This window comes from Aethalodelphis obliquidens, unplaced genomic scaffold (assembly GCF_003676395.1).
Source record: "Aethalodelphis obliquidens isolate GAN/ISIS:26980383/991018 unplaced genomic scaffold, ASM367639v1 scaffold11, whole genome shotgun sequence".
NCBI lineage: Eukaryota > Metazoa > Chordata > Mammalia > Artiodactyla > Delphinidae > Aethalodelphis > Aethalodelphis obliquidens.
The window spans coordinates 18,313,532-18,336,969 of NW_020837955.1; the positions used below are offsets into that span (position 1 = coordinate 18,313,532).

Below are 23,438 nucleotides of genomic sequence, written 5' to 3' on the forward strand. Positions count from 1 at the left end.
GTGAACTCTGAAAACCCCAGTGGACCGGGATAGAGGGCAGGTCCAGGGAGGGAAGGGTAGCAGAGTGGTGGGAGGCCTGGGGAGAGCAGTACACAGACAGGACTGGCCTACAGCCCCAGGGAGCGGGCACTTTGTGGCTGCACCGTGGCTTTTCATACATGGGGCGAGTCTCAGCTTCCTGTAGAGACTGCAGGAGGAACCAGGCGGCCAAGGAGCTGGCCTCTGGCGGAGCCTCGCCAGAGTCCAGGTCAGGGACAAGCTGAGGAGGGTGGCCCGGGCACAGCAGCATCTACAGGGACCCAGTCTTCAGTCTCTGCCCAGGTTGCATTTCATGACTCACGTGCCACTTGCTGTCTGCTCCAGTCTCAGGCCTGGCACAACGCAAGCTGGGCCTCAGCTGGGCCCTGAGTCCCTCCTCCCTCAGTGGTGAAGTTAATTACTTCACCCAGTCTCCATGTTACACTCAGCCTCGGAGATTTGATGATTTTCCACCCTTGGAGTCAGTGGAACTGAAATTCATCTCAGAGCCGAGTTCAATTCTCCACAGGCTGGGTAATGCTGGCCCAAGACACCCAGCTCCTTCCCCAGGCCAATCCAGGCGAGGGGGGGACAGAAGGGGCTCAGGGGAGACGTGCCCTGGGGAGATGGCCTCTGCCTAGTCCTTCCCACGCCCCCGAGTTGTGACAGCTTCCCTTTCTCTTCCCAGGACATTCAGGGGCTCTGGCTCTCTCAGCCAGGTCTCTGAGGCATGGCCAGCCCCTGGGCCAGCCCCTCCCAGCCTGAAAACTGGGGAAAAGGGGTCCCAGCAGGGGTGCAAAGCCCTGGGGGCCGAGCCAGGTGCCCGTCATCTTTGCCCACTGTGTGCCTCTGCTGACCTGCACTCATGCCCCGAGTGTCCCTGTGTCCTCCAGATGTGTCTGAGGGCTCAGTCCCCAATGGAGATTCCCAGAGTGGCGTGGACAGTTTGCGGAAGCACTTGCGAGCTGACACCTTCACCCAGCAGCAGCTAGAAGCTTTGGATCGGGTCTTTGAGCGTCCTTCCTACCCTGACGTCTTCCAGGCATCAGAGCACATCAAATCAGAGCAGGTGAGGAAGAAGCTTTCTGCTTGCAGAAGTGGAAAGGGACTGGGCAGAGCAAGGCCTCCGGAGGACGTGCACACGTGGGTCAGCCACACGCACACCCAGCATCGTGTGTGCTGCCTTTGGGTGCGCTGTGTGAACACGCTCACACAGGGACATCATAGCAGAGCTAAGAAAATCGTCATAGTATATGGTAGTTAGAAAGGGTGAGTTCTGGGCGCGAGTATGGCTGTAGGTAAATCTTAATCCCATTTCAGTTTCAGTTCTATCCTGTTTCCCCGTCTGTAGAATGAAGGGCTTGGACAGATGATCTGACAGGTCGTTTCCAGCCCTGCCATTCTGTGCTTCTGGCATAGAGTACTCAGGAACGTCCCTTGCCTAAATGCCCCTAGGGTCCTACAGAAAGTCTGAGTAAGCCTGGGGCGTCAGGAGGTGAGCCCGCTGTGCCTACCTCCTGACAGCCTACCCCTCAGACGCAATACTTCCCACAGATGAAGAGCAACCCAGAACACACAGCACGGGATGCAGCCCACAACACACCAGCACATCACACAGCATAGAAACACATCTCCTAACTGCTCCCATTCACCTGTGTGCACGTGTTCACAGACCACCGCCACCCACCTGCTTGCTGCCCACCCGCCGCCCAGCCCACAGGACTCACAGCACAGCCCTTCAGCCAGTAGGTGTGCACGCCCCACAGACCACCAGCTCAGCGCACTTCCACGCCTGCCTCCATGCACACACCAGGACAGCCCCCTGTGTACACACTCCGACGCGTGAGCACACACCCATCCCCCCCCACTAAAGCCCAGGCCAGGCCCACGGCCTCAGCACAGCACAGCCTGCCACGTGTGCCCACTCGGGCACACACCCACACGCACCAGCGCAACCGCACAGACTGCGCAGCGCAGTTCCACTCTAGGACTCCGACAGCTCCCAGCCATTCGCCTTTCTCCCCGCCCGTCCTTTTATCCCGTAAGCTGTTTGTCTTCATAAAACAAAAATCAAAAGTCTTTTTAAGGTGCCCTGAGCCATAAACCAACAAAGGAGGAGCCGGCGGAGGCGGGCGGCTTGGTGCACCCTCCCCGAGTCCCCGGCTGTATTACAATGAATAACCTTTATTTACTTTCATTAGACTATTAAACACCAGCACAGTCATTTTTCCCCCTGAAACTCGGAGCAGGGCCCATAAAGCAAATCCGAAGCCTAATTGAGTTCATTTTAATTTCTCTCCGATCACAGCGAATTACTCTGGTGATAAATCAGGGGGCAGCTTCACCCCCAGTAGAAGGCCTAATTTGCAGCTAATTACAAAACTGATTTCTACAGGAAGATCAATACGAGAAGGAATTGGAAATGACGAGGCAATCCTGTCCAGCCAGGGAGGGGAGGGGGCCCTCTGGGGGGGCCAGGAAGCGGAAGGGAAAAAAAACGGACCCGAAAGAGCAGAAAATCAGTTTTAATTTAACATAATATTAATCAGAGCAACTTTTCCTGCTTCGTGCGGGCTCCTGGTCAGCCCAGCTCTGGGGTCTGGCTTGGCGGTGGCTGCAATAAAAAGGCAATTACCCGAGTGTTTCAGGCAGGACACCCTTTCAGAGTCAATGACTGGCCCCCTCCCACCCTTCTGTTAGCCATGTGGACTCTCCCCCTCCCCAATTTCATACCCCAGTGCACAGGCAGAGAGCGAGGGGCCCGTGAGGCAGTCTTTGTTTGTTTTTTAAAAAGGGGCTCCAGCACCCGGTCAGCCAGCCCAGCAGTGCCAGGCTCGAGGCCCCACTAGGCCCTTCCCCCAGCTACTGCCTCTGCCATCATGTCAGGGTTCGCCCCTCCTCCCCAAGACTCCCTACCCCCGGGGGACCTTAGAACACCACTTGCCTCTCAGCAGGGGGATTCCCACTGCTAAACCCCGCCTTTGGGGCTTCTTAGACAAGAGATGCTACAGAGATGTAAAGGGTGCTGGGGTGCCCACTGAGAATGTACAGGCTGTACCTCAGCTTCCCAGAGTCAGGTCTGCCCCCACCCACGCACAACTCTCCATCATCCATCGAGCCCGCCCCTCCCACACTCCCCGCCCTCTGCCTGGCCATCTCCTTCCACCCCATCTGGGAGGGCTCCCCGTTCCTCCTCCCCATCTGCACACCAAGCCCTCTCTCCGCATGTGTACGTCAATAGTGAGCTGTCTCTTTTCTCTCTCCTCCCAGGGGAACGAGTACTCCCTCCCAGCACTGACCCCTGGGCTTGATGAAGTCAAGTCGAGTCTATCTGCATCCACCAACCCCGAGCTGGGCAGCAACGTGTCGGGCACGCAGACATACCCCGTTGTGACCGGTAAGGGGGCTTCCAGGAGGGTGGGAAACTGCTTTCAGTGGGGGGGCACCTCAGCCCATGCCATCTGGGGCCCAGCGTGACAAGCGGGCTCCCTGCCATGATCTCTGTAGAGAGAGTGAGTCTCCAGAAACCAGGGTGCTTCCTGAACAGATGTGTGCAGATGTGGGAGAAAAAACCGTGGTCAGGGTCTCTGTACGCTCCAGCCTGGAAATGTCAAAGCCAGGAAGGGCTAGGGCTGGTTCTTTCTGCCCATCCTGTTGCCTCTTCCTTTGCCTTTTTTCTTGCCTCCACCAAGGTGGCCGGAATTATGAGCCTCTTGTTAGGATGTGTGCAGGAGAATGAGGGCAAATAGGCCGGGCTGGCAAGAGTGGAGCATGAGTGCCCAGTGTCGAGTCTCCACACTCCTGTGTCCCCGAGGCCCCTGGGGGACCTGCTTTCCTCTCCTCTGGGCAGCCTGGTGTTCCAAAGCTGTGGCTTTGGGCTTCAGAGCGTGGCATCTGGCCATGTGGTTATAGGTAAGCTCAATTATTTCAGCCTTTCTCCAGCTTCCCAGAGAAATCACTAAGACCAAGGCTTGATTTCAAGGCCAGGCAGGGTCCGGCCTGTCCCTCAGTCAAAAGGCAGGGGGAGGGGGCACCCAATCCAGGTGCTGGCATGGATGAGGGAGGAGCAGCGGAGGCAGCTAGAGGGGAAGAAGGCTGAGGTGCAGTGCAGTGTAGAGCCCAGCTGATGAAGCTCCAGGCCACAGAGCTGAGGGCTGTGGAAGGCGGCTGGCACTGCAGAAGGGTTTCCGGGCCAGGAAAGTGCCCAAGTGGGAGAGACACACATTGAGGTGTTATTAAAATTCACCTAATTATTCTGGAGACACTAAAGCCAATGTGCCGTTTGTTCCTTGGGAGAAAGAATGATTGAGAAGGGTCTTGGTGGTGATTGGGAGACACTGAGGCGTTACCTGCCGACAAGGCGAGCGGAGGCGGCCTGGGGACCTGGCAGCAGCCAGCGTCACCAAAGGCAGGGAGCGGGCATGGCCCCACTGGAGGACAGCGCACTGGTTCTGACTTGGAGCTGTTCTGAGCACGGCTCAGGTCTGAGATGGGCTGCGAGTGGCCACCTGGCCTCCACCTGGGGGGCTTGGGAGAGCCCTGTTGTTAGCTTTCCCAGATTCTCCCTAAGGGGTATCCTGGTACAGCTGTTTCCGGCCTGGACAGAGTCGAGCTCTTTGGCTAGGCAATCAGAGGTTGAGTTCTGGAAGTGTCGGAGACCTAGATGGGCTTTTGGGAGTGACAACATAAGCTGGGTCAGGATACAGCCTATGATCAACTGGCCCTCGGCAAGAACCCTCCATAGCCCGGTTCGGAAGCTCTCTGAGCTGTGGGTGTTCTGACCCAAGAAAGAGTGATGGTCCAGGCCAGGCCATGTTTCTCCTGATCTGCTGAGAGTCACACTGGTCACCTCCCAAAAGTGGCCCACCCCAGGCAGCAGCAAAACAGAGCCCAGGAGACTTTTCTCTAACCCCAACTGTGCTTCCCTGGGCCCAGGGCCACAGTCTAGAAGGCAGAGGCTTCCTGGGGTGGAGAGAAGGATCTTTGTGGTAGGGTTCCTGCAGCAGGAGAACTCAGGCTGGTGCAGAAAAGTGCCTCCACCTTGAGCATCCCCCGCCCGCCTCCCCCCCATGGCCCTGGAACGGTCCCAGCTCAGCCTGGGAACATCTCCGGCTGATCCATCTGGATCCAAGTGTGAGAAAAGTTCATTTCAGACCCAGCTTGACATTCCCAGGTGGCAAGTTAGCACTAACATCTCAATCTGTATGCGACATTTCAATCAAGCCAGGAGTAACAAAAGCAGAACCATTAACATTCGGAGCTGTTCACCAGTGGTAATGACAGGGAAACTTGCTCAGAAACTGGAAATTACCAAAAAGAGAGAAGTGTGTGGAGAAGTGGGGGAGGGGTGGGGGGAGGGGGGAGGGGGGAGGGAATGATTTTTCTACGCTTAGGCCAAGATCCAATGTTTGGATTAATGGTGCCATTACCCGAGAAAGGGCTACAGATTATGCTCATTCTTAAAATGTTTTTGCTGGCAATTAAATGGCTGCAGTTATTGATCTTTGTTGATTTTACGTCTTCCTAATTTGCATAATCTATTAAAGATGAATGATTCATGATGTGTTTATTATGGGGATGAACAGAATTTGCTGGAGGTACTGTCAGGGTGAGAAACAGGGCAGTGCCCAGAGGCTTCATGGATCATCTCAGGAATGGGTCCAGCACATTAGCCTTCGGGCCAGGAGTTTGCGGGTAGTGGTGAGCAGTGATGTAGAGAGCAGACCAGAGAGGTGGATTTCAGGTGAGATTCTCTAGAAAGATGTTGGCACCTAGAACTGGGCTCCAAGAATAGCTGGGATATGGGAGGGGCTTTTGGTGTATTTGTAAAAATTGCCCTCCAAGATTCTTTAAGAGCTTATTTGGTTGGAGAGTATGAAGGGCTTTGGTGGAGGAGGAAAAGGGGAGGCACTTTCCGGCAGGTGATTCTGGCCAGGTATGTGCTACAGGTGAGAGAGCAGGAGGGCATCCTGTGGCCACAGCCTGGCTTGAGTGTGCCAAGATGTTCAAGGAGCCCTCTTCATCCCCCACATCCTAAACCCCCAGCTCATCTTCTTCCCCAGGGACAGGCAGCTGAGGCTGCAAACCTTTGGGAATGAGTCCTGAGGAAACCAGCCCAGGAAGCCCTAGCTCAACCTGACCTTATTGATATTCCTGCCACCTCCTGGCACTGGAGGCTGATTTCAAACTTCACCAGCCACTTGATACAGCTGTTCCACAAGGTCAGGACTGAGAGGAGAGAGGAGCCTGGACTATTGTGTAGAGGGGAGAGTGGGGCCCAGTGGGCCAGGACACAGCTAATCACTTTGCAGGCAAGGGTGGCTGCCAGAGGCCGGGGCTCGGCCCCAAAGCCTCCCCTCCCCACCTTCTCTCACGGAACCAAGGAGAGAAACTGATTTTTCTGAGTAGTGTTTGCAAGTTCTGCCGAGATTTTAATTTCACTGCATCACAACTCAGCAAGCTGCCAAGTCAAGCTGGTTATTTAAATTTATCACCCACTTTCCCTTCCGCCGCCGGGCTGCTCTAGCTCAGCAGCGTCTCTTCTCTCCAGCCCACTGCTCTAGGCTGCTGGTCTGGAACGGAGCCGAGTCTCTCCTGAGTGATAAGGAAAAAGGGACCAACTAGATGAGAGAGTGGGTGGGGGGCACTCTGGCCCCAGGCTTCCTCAGGTTGTCTGGCTGTGGCTGGTACCTTCTACCTCCTTCTTACCCTTCCAAAGGACCCCACAGTGGGCTGCCATCAACCCCTCAGCGGTCCCGCAGGCCTCTGGGTCAGGGCCTCTTCAGTGAGGACTCTGACTCCAACTGTGTGCTGGTGCCTTCAAGTCGCCTGTCACTGGTAGAAAAGAGCCCCGCCTTCCTCATAGCCTCCTCACCTTGACTCCTCCCTTCCTGTGCCTGGCCAGCTCTGCAGCCGTAGAAGGGACCTTGGCAGTGATGTTAATCTGGGAGAATAAGATGAATACTAGTTTCAGGAGTCCCAAAGTCACTTGGAGATGCTTCTGAGAATTCTGAGAGTCCCTTCACCTGGCAAAAATCCACCCTGATAATGAGAGCGGGTTCCCTGCCCTGGAGCCCAAATGGAACGAGACAGTGCTGGAGGAAGTCGGGGATGGTACAGTGGTTCTCCATGCTCACTCTAGAAGCCGAGGGATGCACCAGGCTCCAGAGCTGCTGCACCAAGTGAGCAGGCTTCACTGGCCTCTGGTGAGGCTCACTGCCGAGCACTGGGAGAGCTTTGTGCAAGTGTAGTCCTCGCCATCCTCATTTTAGTCCCGGAGGGGTTATAGAGGAATGAGATTGATATCTAGAAACAAGGCAGGCTAAACTCACCAAAACACAGCTGGATAAATGTAACAATGAGAATTCTACCACACAACCAAACCTCACCATCTTGTGCAAGAAATAGAGGGAGACCCAAAGCCAGAGCAGATTGAAAGGCTGCTGGCATCACACTGGAGGCAGACCCTAATTGGGGGAGGCTGGGGTTGTAACACACCAGACAGAAAAGATGACCTTGGGCCCCAAAGAAGCAGGAAACTAGAAGTCAGCATTCCCCTGAGTAAAGCCAGGGATGGAGCAGGACAACGCTATCTATGCATGGGAAACACACAAACCCATCCCAGGTGCTCAGGAAAGCAAGGGAGGGAAAATAACGTCTCCATGAGAAATGGAGACCCCCAAGCCTGACGCTGAGTCCAAATTTATACCATGAGGATGTGGCAGGAACCCCCAGCTAAGAACTTACATAAAAATGTGTCTAGGATAGTAACCCACTCAGAAACCCCAGCAGGAACAAGGGCAAACCTTCCTTGCAGAGACATTCTACAATCCAGGGCACATGGGACTCCCACAGAAAAAAAAAAAAAACCCATCACTAAAGATGAGCTCACTATAAAAAATTACACACCTCATATGAATACAAACTATCATGAGGGAGAGTTAGCAGAAGCAATATACAGGACAGTTAATACCCCTAAGAACTAGAGATAATAGAACAACCCCAAAACAACTATAGTGTAAGCATGTTTAACATTCTAAAAAAGATAAAAAAGAAGTATGTTTTGTGTTAATCACAGATCTTGATCCCACATCCCCTTCCCCACCACTGCTCAGCAAATTGTCAGGTAATGGAGATCTTAAAGGGCAAAGAAGGCACCTATAGCGCATTGTTTTGGAGACTCGGAGGCATGGAAAGAGAGGAGCCCCAGGCAGCCCTGAAAGTAGAGCCTCTCCCCTGCTTATCCAAGTTCCCAGACTGCTAAGTCTCAGCAGAGAGTCTTCCCTTTTCTTTGGAAAAATGTCTGAACATTGGAGCACTGTAACAGGGACAGTCCATTCCTCCCTCACGAGGGAAAAAAAAAAGCCTTGTCAGCTTCCCCATCCTGGTGGGGAGAAGGTGGTTTTATTCAAGAGCTTGGGAGAAACTTCTCTTGATGCCCGGAGACTGCAGCTCTGCCGGAATCTGTAGCTAAGATCCGGGAGGAGATGTGGATGTGTCCTAAGAGGGGAGTGCCCACGGTGGGGAGAGAGAGCAGAAGATGGGGGTCTCCTGGAAGTTGGCAAATTTGAGCAGAGGTGGAGGAGGCCAGTAAGGCAAAGTTCAAAGAAAAGCAGGGGCTGGCCCCCGGGGCCTAGAGAGAGTAGTATGGGCTCAGCTTCTGAGAAAGGGCTGCAGACTCTTAGAAGTTCAGACTCCTTACCCACATCTAGGATGGTTAGTGAAGTGGCCTTTTAGCAGACAGAGGTGTGGACCCTGGGAAACCCTCCTCCTCCTGCTCTAGGAGTCCTGAGGACCTCTAGGAAGTGCCTCTTTCCTGTAGTTAACAACCCCCTTCCAATGCACTGCATTTCCCTCCATAAAACAAACAGCTTAGCCCTTGGCCAGCCTCTTGGGGGAGGAGAGGGCAATAAAGGCTGAGAAATGTTTCTGAAGGAGGCTGGGAGTCTCCTAGCCTTGTCTGTCAGCTCAAAGCCCCTGATTAGCTGAGGAATTTAGGGCACAGACATCAGAGTTCCTCGCCAACCTTGAAAGGAGAGGGCTAGGGCAACTTCAGACACACCAAGCCAGAGGGCTTCTCCTCTGCCGAGAAGGCCCACTGGGAAGAGGCTAGCCTCCTCCAAACATCCCTGAGGCCTCCAGCCACATCCCCCAGGGCCTCCAGCCCCCAGACCTCAGCTCTGATTTAATTACAGGGGCATTTCCATAGCAATGAGACATTGACAGATAATGTGGGTGCCCTGGGTCTGCAGCCTAGGGAGTCACTGGATCAGGGCTCTTTCCCTTCCTTCTTTATCCAGTCCACCCCTAGAGGGGAAAGATATTGCAAAGAAAAGACATGAATTTACTCTAGGACTGGGGGAGTCAGGTCAAATTTGAATAGAACGAAAGCTGTGCCACCACAATCTCCAGCCCCAGTTCCACACCCATGTCTGTGCCCACCAGCCATCCCAGCAGTGACGGGCCTCCCTCCCCAGCAGGGTGCCTTGGGCAGAAGCACGTGAGGCTGCTAATGGAGCTACAGAGGGAAGGAGAGGCATGAGGAGCAGGAGGAAGGTATGAAGGGTACCCGGGCATCTTAGCAAAGACGTAGTTCTGTGGTCTTCTAAGCTGAGCTCAGCTTTGGCCCATTACCTTGGGCCTTACCTCTTGACTCCTTCCTTCATTTCCTCCCTCTGTCCATGAGACCCAAAGGCTGAGCACGCCAAATGGACTGTGCTTGGCCCCCCTAATGAATCATTCATTCATTTAGAGATCAAGGAGAGAGGACAGTTTGAATTTGAATCAAAATATTTTTGAGAAATCAACGAGCTTTATTTCAAATGCATGTAGTAGCCAACTACAAAAAAGTGTTGCCTAGTAGAAAGCACTGGGCACTGTTTTCATGGATAGCTGGGTTATAGGGAAACTTTCTGCTGCTGTAGATATTTAGAGATGCTTGAGGTATCCCAAAGGAGAGTTCTCCAAAGTGGGGGATCCCCCAGTACTAAGCCTGTTTACTCCATTACTCGGCACTTTCTAAGAAGAAAAGGTTGGCTAAGTAAAAGTGAAGTCAGCCAACCCAACCTTTTCTGGATGACCAGAAACCCTAAAGAGGGGTGTCCCAGTGAATGTTACAGGTATGTATTGGGACCAAGGGCTCAGAAATGTCCTGGTGGCCTCAGAGTCACCTAGGTAAGACCTAAAAGCCTGTTTCCCCCGGAGAACCAGCCATCCGCAAGGTGACAGGAAGACCTCCCACCCTCCTCCGGGTGATCAGAGTCCTTCCTTCCCCTGCTCAGGACAAACAAGCCAGCACTTTTTCAACCCTGAGCTTTGGGAGGCAAAAGCCCTGCCACTATTGTTACTTCAGAGAGGGCTTTGCATGCCTTCAGCCTGGAATGCTCCCCTCTCCTTCTCGGGGGCCGCTGCGCTGGCGGGCAGGGCAGAGGAAATCCTGTGGCAGGCTCGGAGAGTCGCCTGATGCTCCGGCAGCTTAAGTGGCCGTTTTCCTTGGGATTAGGGTTTCACTTACACAGAGCGCCTGAAAAACGCTGCGCTTTCGGAAGGATTAGAGCTGACAATTCAGTGCTCTCAGAGAACAAAATAAAGCCGGAGAGGAACTGGGAGACCTGGAGTATCGGGAGACTGTGCAAACAGGCTTAACCTCTGCCCACCCAGCACGAGGGGCTCTGAGCCCATCAGTGAGCCTGGGCCCAGCCTCCAGAGTGCCAGCACCTGCCCAACTCCAGTCTTCCTCTGCCACTTTCTAGTGGAGCCAGAGAGGGTAGCCTGGGGAAGTGAACCACGGAGAGGGCTGGGATGTCTTCCTCTCTCTCCGAGCCTGTTTCCTCTTCTGTAAAATGAGAGGGAGTAGACTAGAGGATAGTCAAATTCCCTTTCGGCCCTGAGAATGTGATTCTCCCCAACACTCCCTATCCTTATCCCACTATCCTGAGGCTGCAGCTCCACCCATGGTCCAGCTGAGTTAGAAGGAGCGCCTCTTGTGGGGCCCTAGGCCAGCAGGCTACCGTGGCCCATGAAGGGCTGCGTGCTGGGAGAAGGGGTAGGAACAGCATGACTGGTTGTGTCCAGTTGGTTGGCTGTCGAGGTGTAGACCTTACTGAGCCCACATAGATCTGGGCAGCATCCCTGCCTAGGACACACCGGGGACTAAAGGTCCAGCTGTGGGTGGGAATTGAGATCGGCTGGGAGTGCAGCCGCCCTGAGCTGCAAGCACAGCCCCGTCTGCCGGAGCCCAGGGCAGGCCAGCCTCGGGATGCAGAGCTATGGGGCCAAGACAGAGCCTGGGGCTGGGGACCCTCATACAGGCGCCTCTGCCCCCCAGGAGAAAACTTCTGGAGAATTTGGAAACCCGGGAAATAAGGAATAAAATGAAATATGTAGAAAGCTCTTCCCCTCTCCTTTTAAAGCATCTTTTACAGATTTAAAGTTTGTTACTTTGGTGTATTCTGTATAACTTGGATTGGTCATAAAGGGATCATAATTGGTGTAGTACAAGTAAATGTACGGTATATTTAGGCAGTAATTACAAATTTAATAACTGTATTCTTGGAAGTATTATAAATGCTTGTGTCAAATTCAGGCACAGACTGCCAACCTTGAAGCAATCTAATGTCTTCATTTTCACGACCTTATGAGAAGCAGACACAACTTGAGGTTAGGATAGTAAAACAAGAGTTATGTTTTTCGGCCTTAGGGTCCTCCATAGTGTCAAGTGGATAGCAAAAGTGCTCATTTTCAGAGAAAGATACTGAGGGAAAGCATCTCTAAACTGATCGAATATAACTTTTACTGTATAAATCTGTGTCTAATAAGTCTGTTGTCCTGCCATCACTGAACTAAAGCATCTCTGCTGCTTTGGCAGCTTCCTTTTTATTATTTCCTTGGTCTCCTGGATGCTGACATTTGCCTTACTTGAGATAAGCTTCCCTACCCTTCACATGTTATTTGACTGTTCTTTGTATGATCTGGTTTATTGGTCCAATTCAAATAGTTTCAAACAAATCAGTGTCTTTCTTACACCAGAAAACAAAGGTTCTTTGGTCTTTTATAAACACTGCTTATTAATCTTTTTTTTTTTTTAAGATGTTGGGGGTAGGAGTTTATTAATTTATTTATTTATTTTTGCTGTGTTGGGTCTTCGTTTCTGTGCGAAGTCTTCCTCTGGGTGTGGCAAGTGGGGGCCACTCTTCATCGCGGTGTGCGGGCCTCTCACTATGGCGGCCTCTCCTGTTGCGGAGCACAGGCTCCAGACGCGCAGGCCCAGCAGCTGTGGCTCACGGGCCCAGTTGCTCCGCGGCATGTGGGATCCTCCCAGACCAGGGCTTGAACCCATGTCCCCTGCATTAGCAGGCAGATTCTCAACTGCTGCGCCACCAGGGAAGCCCTGCTTATTAATCTTTGAGTCATGAATACTTTTGAGAACATGATAAAAGCCATCTAGATATTACATATATGTATCTGTAACATCACATGTATAGTTTTATATGGACTCCCTGAAGCACGTCCATGACATCCTACAAGATCAGTGAACCCCAGTTTAAAAGCCTTGCTGTAGAAAATGGAAGAACCTGAAACATGCAAGAAACAAGAAGCGACAAGATGTTCTGTTATAGGAAGGATTCGCTTAGCATAATCCCAGGTTACTTTCCTGGACCAAATACCTATTTTCTGGGTCTACATTATTTGAGAATGTCATTCTAGAATCCATCCCCAAGTATACGGCTTGTTCTGTAGTCCAGGTCCTGTCATCTACTGGCTGTGAAATCTTGGATATAATACTTAACCCCTCCGAGTTTCAGTTTCTCATCCATAAAATGGGGATTTAAAACAGATCAACATCATAGGTTGATATGGGGATTAAGTGAGATAATATATAGAAAATATTTAGGACCGTGCCTGCCATGATAGTAGGTGCTCAGTGAATGCTAGCTAGTCTAGGTGCAAGTAGAAACACAACTCTGCCCTTGGATCCTAAGACCTGAAAAAACAGCATAAATTATCCAGTGACTGAAATTTTCTTAATAAAGTCTTTCACTTTGCTTTTCTCTGTACTTGTAAGAGGAACTGCACTTAGATTCTCCGAAACAGTTGATTTGATCTGGCCCATTTGGTAAGGAATGTCTGACCAAAGTGCACTGTCTGATTCAGATGTAGTGATTGCTGTAGAAATTGGCTTTAGAATCTTCAGGGACTTCTGCAGTTGAACTGAGAAGACATCCTCATCAAATACAGTGCTTCTAACACTTCTGGGTGCTTTAGATTCTCAGCTACTCCTGTTTCTTGAAGAGCCTCTTTGTTTTTCAGAAAACTCTCCAAAGAGATTGATGCTCCACCCCATGGGGTTTTACTACAGACTTTCAGTGTCAATATTTTATGCTTTGTGTCCTGTTTTTCTTGCCTCATCCTAATGACAGCAGTGACAATATGAGATTTTGCTTGTCAGATGACTTCTTTTTCCTTTTCTTTGGCTCTTTTGGGGAGTATCTAACTTCATGTTATCATTAAAAGGCAGTGTGGTACAGACCTAGCTTCACACGTTGGCTCCGTCAGTTACTAGCTCTGTAGCCATAGGACAGTCACGATGCCTCTCTGTGCCCCCATTTTCTCAACTTGAAAACAAGGAAGTGAGACTGATCATCTCGAAGGCTCTTCCATCTTTAAAACTTCGTAATCTTAGGAAGCAATTATCCAACAGGAAATGCCCATCCTCTTGTAGTATGTGGGTTTTTATCCATGTGTAATTCTTCGTGCTGCTTTCATGTTCCTGGCATTGTCAGTGAGCAAAGCAAATGCTTTACTGCTTCCTATCGTCTGTCGGATGACATATTTTATAACTGATGTATTCTGCTCTGAAGCTATTTTTCTCCTCTTTCTGCACTTTTGCCTGTTTGCTTGAAGGAGGTGGCTGTGATGTCATACAGTTTTAGAGTCTGTCTCCGCTCCCCTTTGTCCACCCATCGGTAGTAATGCAACGCCCAGCACTCTGTCGATTCTTCCTTGCACAGATTCCATTACCCATTCATATTCATTCACTAAAAGAAGTTTGCTCGAAGAATGCTGCTGGGCAAATGGTATGACAGTCTTAGTAATTTGAAAACTTCCTGCAGTGTGTGCTTTCTATTATTGACAATGGTGTTCCAGAAGAATATATGGCTCTGGCAAGAGTTTGGTCAATTTGTTCCTGTTCTTCAGGTGTCACCTGTGTGCTAATGAAGCCATTGAGGGTGCTTTGTATGCAGTGGCTTATACCTTTGTTGGCTCAGGGGTCCTGAACGGGCACCTCTTGGTAGTGATGCTGTACTGATGTTACAGAATCCAGTGATGCTGTACTGATGTTACAGAATCCACAACAGCAGAATCACAGCCGTGTGCTTGCGTGCTTTTTCCTCATCATGGGTCTCGTCTCTCACACTTAAAAAAATGCTTGAATAGCACTTCCCAGATTCAGTTTTTAAAATAGAATTTGGAAATGTGTCTCTCAATCAACAGTTCTGTGGCTGACTTTCAGCAGGCCAAAGTTTCTATATGCTGGCAGTTGGACCATTTGCAAGAGAAAGATCCAGTGGAAGTAAACACTGCAATAGGGGTGCCTCCAGGTAGCTGGAAACACCTTTCTAGTCATCCCACATTTCCTCTTCTCTCCTGAAGCTAAGTAAGGGAGTGTGTGACACAACCTTAGAGTACAAGGAATTTGTGTGTGAAAAGCTGAGGGAGCTATGCAGCTGCAAATCAGAATTCAGATGCATTTAAATTCCTGTTTATTGAGAAAGAAGCAGCCTTCTCTTCCTGACTGCTTTGTGGACATTAGGATCACAAGACCAAGAATTGGATTTCTGTATTTTTCTATTCAAAACCTCTACATCCTCACTAACTCTCCCCTCTTAGGCCTTTTTTGACAATGAAATGCCATATTATTAATCTCTCTAGGAATTGATAGATGTTGCTTACTTGTCCACTTGAAGTCCTCTCCACTGAGAGATGGTCAGGAAGATTGTACATTTAGTTGACAGTAGAAGTCAATGAAAGAAAACCCACACAGAGCAAACACAGATTCTCTCTGCTATCTCTCTGGGAGTTCAAAATGATCTCTTGTTTGACAGTTCTACTCTGTTGTTTGTCCTTGAGTTTTAAAATGTAAGATATTAGCTATATTAATAAGTAGAGAGAAAATCATTCTGTTGCATGATAAAGCTGAGTCACATCATATGAGTCCCTCTTTCATCATCCTGTATAAATCTTTCATCATCTTATAAAAATTCACAATCCATTGTTCAAATTATTTGTAGGAAAAAAGCAGATTGAAACATTTAGCCCAACTTTTACCTCTTCAAAGGACACCAACATATATGAAACAGAAAACAATATAATCCACCAGGAATTGGCTGTTAAGTCCAATAGAGTGATAGAGAATTAGTCAATAAGTTTTTATTGAGCATCTACCGTATTCTCAACTGTATTACAGAGCAGAAGACAGGGCCTGCCCTCCGTTTGATTATGATCTGTTTGAGGAGGAAAACAACAGGGCTGATGTTTCATGAACTGTAGTGACGTGGTAAACCATGGAGCACAGACATTATAGAAGTTTAGAAGAGAGAAACTTCTCCGATGGGTAGAATAGTAGGGGTTTTAAGCCTTGAGCTTATAAGGGAAGGAAAGGGAAACTATAGCAAGAAGAAGAAAAGAGGTAGCAAAAGCAGAGATTTCACAGCATCCAAGCCAGTGAAAACAGTCACACTAAACCAGAAGGGGTGAGAATCAGAGCTGAGAAAACTGGGTGGGGAAGAGTACCTGGGAGGCTTTGAACGCCTGGCAGAGTGTAGACTGCCTGAGAGACACCCAAACTGTAGACTACAGAGAATCCATGATGGCTCTTACAAGGGAAGTGATGTGATGAAAGCAGCGTTTCATGAGGGCTAGCCAAGCAGCCACGTGAGGCATAGACTGAAGGAGAAGAATGTGGAGGCAGGGAATACCAGCAAAAAAACTGTTGTGGCAGACCCAGGGCAGGTGCTTAGGCGCTGAGCTGTGGAGGTGGTGGAGGAAATGAAGGTGGGACAGATGTAACAGATATTGCTAAGGAGAATTGACAACACCCAGCGACTGACTTCAAAGCTGGGCGTGCTATGTCAAGAACGACTCCAGAGGTTTTGGTCTGATGGTCTTCAAGTAGGTCAGTAGAACTGACTGGGGGGAAGGTGATCTCTTTTATTCCTGTCAGGGTTGAGGTGACAGTGGGACAGCTAATGAAAAGGTTCACAGGCAGCTGGGAATGCAAAAGCCTGAGCTGCATCCCTGTCTACTTAGGGAAGGATGAATCATTCAGATGTGTTAAGGTAGCAGTGAGGAAACTCACACATTTCAGGAAAGTTGGAGGTGAGGTCGACTTTAAGGAGAGAGTGGCAAGGAGAGAGAGAAATGCTTTGGAATAGCCATCGGGAGGATGAGGTCTAGGGCAACTGATGAAAAGAAAGTGGGCCAGAGATGCCTAGTTCTTGCCTTCCTCCAGCCACACCTCTTCCCAGGGTTGGACAGAGGCACTGAAGTGGGAGAGTGGCACTGGCTGACGAGGAGTGTAAGGGAAATATGGAGAGGAGAAAGGGGACCCAGGACCCAGAAAAGGATGAAGTAGTCTCTAGGGCATGGAAGTATGGGAGAGGACAAATTTATTGTCATTAGAGATTGGAGCATGCTAAATTGCAAAGAAGGCGGTGACCGCTTCATGGCGATGGAGGGGGCAGGCAAGGAAGGGGGGCCGTTCAGATACAGCTGTGTTCCAGAGATATCTGTGGACCATGGGTATCTCCCTAAGATTGGCTCACTTTGCCTTCACTCCAGGATACTAGGAAAGCCCTTCCTCCCACTCTCCACACTCTAGCTAATAGACACCTCCAGGGACAGAAGTCTAGCAGCTAGTGGGGAGAGCAGGCTTTGCTCATTGGAACTTGATCTGATCCATTTGCACTGTTAGCTCAAAGCTCCTGATTTGCTTCAGGGATGGTTTTCTATCATTTAAATGCCATGAACACTGACAGCAAAATAGCCCACTGGCTGGCCCCCCACTCTTCACACCTGCCAGGCCCAGCACCTGCAGCTTCACTTGGAGAGGACAAGGAATACCCATCAGCTCCTGTACAAGTGCTGGTGGGGTGTCCTCCAAGCCTGAAGGAAAGATGGGGTGTTAAAGAGGGGAGAGGTGAGCAAGATGATAGAGGTTCATTTGGCTACTGGATAGACCACAGCTGAATATCTCACTGGGAAGGAGGAGTAAAACCAGGTCATCTCCCTCCCTTCTCCATCTGGGTTTGGGCTACAAAGAGACACAAGCAAAGGCAAACACACATACACACATGCACAGAGAGACACACAAAGAGCTACACAGAGCAGAGGTGCACACACACAGCTGCTCATAGGACATTTAGGTAAGCTTAGATACATGTAAGGGCACACCTGGACCTTCTCATTCAGGTGTGCCCCTACATGTCTGCACTCAGCGCTTTCTTTTCCATGGAGTACCCTTGTGTGAGCAGAGGCAGGCCCCTCTCTTCCAGGCCTCACCCCTTCCCCTTTGTGTTTTTCCAGGTCGTGACATGGCGAGCACCACTCTGCCTGGTTACCCCCCTCACGTGCCCCCCACTGGCCAGGGAAGCTACCCCACCTCCACCCTGGCAGGAATGGTGCCTGGTAGGTGACAATGCTGCAGCTGCCTATTTTAGGTGGGAGTAGCTAAACTGTGGGTGAGCCGCTGAGTGGTCTGTAGTCTGAGGCTGGGGCTGGGGGAGACCCAACATCTCCTCCCCTGCAAACCACTGCTGTTCTATCCCTCTCTCTCCCTAGAGGCTGCAGCCGGGGTCCCTCATCTTCCTTCATGAGTAATCCAGGGAGGGAACTTGCGGAAGTGCTTGCAGTAGTGTGTGCACCCTTCTGTACGTCCTGGCCCCTCCGCAGTGCCCACCCACCCCAGTCTGTGTCCAGGAGCACGCAGCCTCAGCTCCACACTCAGTGCCCCAGCCCACCCCCAGCCAGCTGACACTGCTTGGAAGAGTCTGCCCTGGTTTCCATGGAAACTTGGAGCCAAGAACCATTTCCAGGGGCATGTCTGTCACTCAGACAAAGCCACCCTGGTCCACACCAACCCACAGGGAAGACCAGTGTGGAGAGCCGACCCCACCCCAGGGAGAGAAGGGAGTTATTCCCTAAGGAAAGAGGAACAGAAGACAGACTGTGGCAGGAACCAGAGAGACTGGCTTCAGAGAGAGACAAGCTGGAGCACCTCCACATCTCCTGAGAGGAGCCCTGGGCCCTCATTGCTCCTGGGGGCTCTGACCCGTCCCCATCTGAGAGGAGCTGGGTTTGGGCTGTGTGGATCAGAGAGACAGAGGCCATATTTGGGGTCTGGTGACTGCAGCTGGAGGTTGTGCTCTCCCCAACCCCTCACCCCAGATTGGGAGCTGGGCTTGAAGCCAAAGAGAGTTGAAGTTCCTATTCACAGAAGCACCAAAAAACTCTTGTCTTAAAGAGGATGAGACTCACTGGGCCTGCTTCCTGTCCTGCTGGCTGCCCTCTGTGTGCCCCTTCCCTGAAGCTCAGCTCTCATGCGGGGGAAGATAGAGTAGGGTGACTGGCCCCATTCCTGGACCGTTCATTCAGGGACAGCCCTGGGTAAGCAGAGGTGGATGTAGGGGGCTGGCCAAGAGGGAGACTGCTGCTGGGTGTTGTAGAATAGGGGCTGAAGGGAGTTGGAGGAACTGGGTAAGGAGAGCTGCTGGTGTGGGTGAGGGTATCCCTGCCCAGATTTGGGGTAGGGCGAATGGAAGTGTTGGGTGCCAGGAGGTTCTTCAGGGAAGGTTCCAGCAGTGAGCAGGTGGAGGCTGGAGGAGGTCTTAGAGAGACAGGGGTGAGGGAGGGGGGAGTCTGCAAGGGGATGGGGATGAGGGGAGCCTCAGAGAGCTCATGGTGGCAAGGGGGGAGTCGTTAAACAGAATCTAGTGCTGATGAGGAAATTACACTTGTTTCATTAGCGATGGGGAAGGAGATAGCTCAGTTCCTCTTGGTCACAGTTGAGCTCAGAAGCTCATTATCCTGCTGCACGCATGCTTTCCCTCCTCGTCAATAAACAGGCTTTCCAGTGGCTGCATCCCCCACCCCCACCCCAGCTCCCTCTCCGAGAGGGGCCCCTTCTCCTCTACTTAACCCGCGGTTAGGGATCACTGTAAACAGTCTGGGGTCATCACACAGGAGAAAGGGCGAGGGGGAAACCCGGAGGCCTGGCCTTTCTCCCGCGAAGGGAGGGAAGCAGCTTCCGACGGCTCCCAGCCCACGGGGCCCTCCGCTCACCGCTTGAGAACCGGCGGGCAGTCCACCTGCCTCCCGCCGCCTCCTTCCCCTGCTGCGTGGCCCACCTATCAAATCTCTAGAGGGAAAGGAGGGAGGGGGGTGTTTCCCAGCAGAGCCCCCACCCCTTGTACTGGCACCATGCTGAGATGCCATTCTCAGGACTTTCTGGGACAAAGCGTCCCGAGGGCCTGTCTTCGCCACCCTCCCCCGCTTCCACCCTATGGGGCTGTGGCTCCTAGAACCGGAGTTTCCACTAAAGAGACGCTGGCCCCCAACGCAGCGGCGTAGGCGCTCCTGGACCCGGAACAAACCCTTCCTGGGTGGCCCGGAGCGCCTCCGTGGGGGGAGCCCCAGGCGGGCACCGCCCCGCAGTTACCTCCACGCCGGTGTGCGAGGCGGGTCGGTGCTTTTGCGCGCACACGCATACACACACCCCATGGGCTCCCCCCATTTGGACCAGGTGGATTGTTCCGCCTCCACCCTGCCGTCCGCCCGCAGTGGGCATTACCCTGCCCGCTGCACCTGAACCTCGGAGAGACGGGGGAGGCCGCTGGCCGGGCACGTCGGGTCCGCTCTGGCGTTGCGCCGTGTCTGATCCCCACTCCCTCGCCCTCCCGCAGGGAGCGAGTTCTCCGGCAGCCCGTACAGCCATCCCCAGTACACGGCCTACAACGAGGCTTGGAGATTCAGCAACCCCGCCTTACTAAGTGAGTACGCCACCTGGCTGGCCGGCGGCTCAGCGCTTCCGTCCGCCCCCCGGCCAGCTCGGCAGTGCTTCCGGACGCGGGTCCGATTCCCCGCGACCCGCCCTTTGGGTGCCCAGCCCGGCAGGCTTGTTAGTGCAGCACTGAGGCCCCGGGATCCCTAGAGGACGCTCGCGCCTCCCGCTCCTTCCTAACTCTCCCCTCCGCTCCCTTCCCCGTCGCTGGAAGGCTCTGCACCGCCCCCACTCTCGGGCCCCCTGAAGGTCCGCAGTCGGGCGGCGGCCGACACCGATCGGGTCCCTCTCCCACCCGGTGAATGCAGCTCTCCTGGGGGCAACCAGCCCCGCAGCCCAGCCAATGCCTCCCTGCCCGGACCCTGCTAGACCCCAGCCCGGGGAGGTCTTTGCTTTGCTTTTCTTTCCTTTTTTGTTCTCCTGTTTGTCCTCTCACCCAGCCCATTCTTCTCCTGTGTTAACTTCCAGGTTCCCCTTATTATTATAGTGCCGCCCCCCGGGGCTCCGCCCCTGCCGCTGCTGCCGCTGCCTATGACCGCCACTAGTTACCGCGGGGACCACATCAAGCTTCAGGCCGACAGCTTTGGCCTCCACATCGTCCCCGTCTGACCGCCCACCCCGGAGGGAGGGAGGATCGACGCGACAAGAAGCCTCCCGGCCACCGCCCCAGACCCACCCCATCCCAGGACCCCTACAGCCCTTCACTTCACCCCGTCGAAGGCCGGACAGGACGGGTGGAGCCGCGAGCGGGACCCTCAGGCCCGGGCCCGCCGCCCCCAATCCCGCCCGCCGCCCCTCCCCGCCTGCCTGGACAACGCGGCGTCGCGAGGAGGGTCCGACACAGCTCATCCCCGCCTCGCCCGAGCCGACCCGGGAGTCGACCAGCCACACCGCCGGACTCTGGCCGAGCCCGCCGCTGCGCGGGGGACACGTTTCTGTGACACACAATCAGCGCGGACTGCAGCGCGGCCCAGCCCCGGAGCAGCCCGCCTCGGACGCTCCGGCGCCGGGAGGCTTCGCTGGGCAAAGGAAATTAAGAACAAAACGATGTTCTGCAGAAGGGGGAAGAGCCTCCCGCCAAGTCCCCGGGAAAAAGTCCGCACCCCGGCGCCAACCGGACTGCTCCCACCTGTGCCCTGCCCAGAAGGTGGAATGGAATGGGGGCGTGAGGGCCGGGCTCTAGGGACGGGGACGGGGGCGGGGGGGGGGGGGCTGGGTTGTCAGGTGTTTCCAAGGTTGTGACCCAAGGCACGCAGGCCTCAGCAGCCCGCACCCACGGAGCCCGACTCTTGGCTCTTCCCTACTCCACCTGAATTAACCAGTTCCCCAGGGCCCAGGCATCTCCTACCAGTGACCAGACTCTCAGCCCCGCCTTGCCCCTACCTCAGCGTCTCTTCCATCTGCCGACCTCGCACTTCCCCCTCCTGCCCGTCCTTTTCCCAGCCCACGACGCTCTGCATCTCTCCTCCCTAACTCGCTGCCCCGCCGGAGGCTCTTCCGTGCCTGCCTCAGGACTAGTTTCCGCAGGCCGCGGCACTGGTCTTCCCCGAGCGGTTGCTTGATGCCCCCCCACTCCCCCGACACAGACTCTCCATCTGCAGGTGGTGGGAGCAGGGTCTGAGCTGGCGTATGAGCTGCGCGGGGTGGGAGGTGGGGGGCTGCCCACTCCACCCCCTCCCACCCACGTCCAGCCTCCTCCTCTGGCAGGAAATGAACAGGGCCGCAAAAAGTCTACATTTATTTAATATGATGGTCTTTGCAAAAGAGGAAAACAAAAACAAAAACCCAACAGGTTGCTGCTTCGTAGAAAGACGGTGTGTGTCGTGTGAAGGCGAACCCCTGTGTATATAACCCCACCCCGTCCACCCCGCCCCGCCCCGCCGGGTAGAGTCCCAGTTGCCCGCCCGTCCTGCCTGTAGATACGCCCTGCTGTCTGTGCTGTGAGAGTCGCCGCTCGCTGGGGGGGAGGGGGGGACACAGCTACACGCCCACTAAAGCACAGCACGTCCTGGGGGAGGGGGGCTTTTTTTTTTCTGTTACAAAAAATTACGAAAGAAAAGAAATCTCTATGCAAAATGACGAACATGGTCCTGTGGACTCCTCTCGCCTCTGTTTTGTTGGCTATTTCAATGTAATTCCCTGTTTTCGCTCTCTCCTCATCTCTCTCCTCTGCATCTCTCCCCTCTCCATCTCTCTTCTCTGCTTCTCTCCCCCTGACTCTGTCTCTCTGTCTTCGTCTCTCTTGTCTCTCTCCCTCCCTTGGCCTCTCTCCCCAGCCCTGCCCTGGCTGCCTTGCCCCCTGAGACTAGATCAGAGGTGGCAGCTCCAGCCCCCAGGCTCGCCCCTCGAGGCCGTGCCCCGCGCGCCCTGGGGCGCCGGCGGCCAGGCCGCCCTGCCCCGTAGTTGCTCTCTCGGTAGCGGCGATGCGCCCTGCATGTCTCCTCACCCGTGGATCGTGACGACTCGAAATAACAGAAACAAAGTCAATAAAAGTGAAAAAATAAATAAATAAATAAAAATCCTTGAACAAATCCGAAAAGGCTTGGAGTCCTCGCCCAGATCTCTCTTCCCTTGGAGCCTTTTTTTTTGAAAAGGAAAACGAGAGAGAAGAGAATAGTTAAGGGAACTGCCGGTGCCCAGCCAGGCCCCAGTGGCCCGAGCCGGGCAGCGAGGGAGCCGAGGTTCAAACTCCGAGGCCCGTCCCATTCCAGTCCCTGTGGGGCTGGCGCGACAGGGGACCCAGACCCAGGACCCAGCCGAACCCTCGGAAGATCCCCCGATGGCTCTGGTCTCCTTGGCCACTTTCAGCGCGTCGGTTCGTTTTGATTCTTTTCCTTTTTTTTTTTTTTTTTTTTTTGCGCACATGACAAATAAATAATAATAATAAATAATAATAAAAATAAAATTTTGTATGTCACTCCCCATGGCTCCAGGTTTGTCTCTACCTGTCTCTGAGACAGGCCTTCCCTCACACTGTTCGATCTCAAATAAACCCTCAATAATCCTCCCAAGGGCACTTCCATTGCGACCACCCTGCCACCCCTTTGCTGAGACCCTCCTCCCACCCCTTTTCGGACCCTCTCATCGGCAGCCGAAAGCCGGCAATGGCCCAGACGAGTCTGCCTGCCCCCCACCTCCCCCTTTGGGGCGAGGAGTTTTCGCTTTGCAAAACTTGGGACTACCTTCGAGTGAGTGATTTGGTCTCCCTACCTCTCCAACCACACCCAAACTTAGGGTGCAGGCTCTCAGAATGCGACGTCGGAGGTCCTCTCCACATGGGTGGGGGGTTGTCTGCTGTCCTGTCTCCCTCCTCCGTGCCTCAATTTTTATCCCCCAGGCCGCACAGATACCACAGACGCTTGCC

The 23,438-nt window shown here is 53.1% G+C and overlaps 1 protein-coding gene across 6 annotated transcripts in view; it reads left to right on the forward strand.

Annotated features, from left to right (window-relative positions):
• Positions 1-22,991, forward strand: part of PAX2 (paired box 2) — an 80,638-nt gene extending 57,647 nt beyond the window's left edge. For 2 of the 6 annotated variants that reach the window (XM_027113111.1, XM_027113114.1), the window contains 5 exons: positions 912-1,087; positions 3,289-3,415; positions 17,602-17,703; positions 19,977-20,063; positions 20,543-22,991. In XM_027113111.1, the coding sequence (XP_026968912.1) occupies positions 912-1,087; positions 3,289-3,415; positions 17,602-17,703; positions 19,977-20,063; positions 20,543-20,619 (569 nt within the window). In that variant the 3' untranslated portion in view covers positions 20,620-22,991. The remainder of the gene's footprint in view (positions 1-911; positions 1,088-3,288; positions 3,416-17,601; positions 17,704-19,976; positions 20,064-20,542) is intronic. The other 4 variants (XM_027113109.1, XM_027113113.1, XM_027113115.1 and 1 more) reach the window with 2 other exon arrangements.
• Positions 22,992-23,438: the final 447 nt, after the last annotated feature.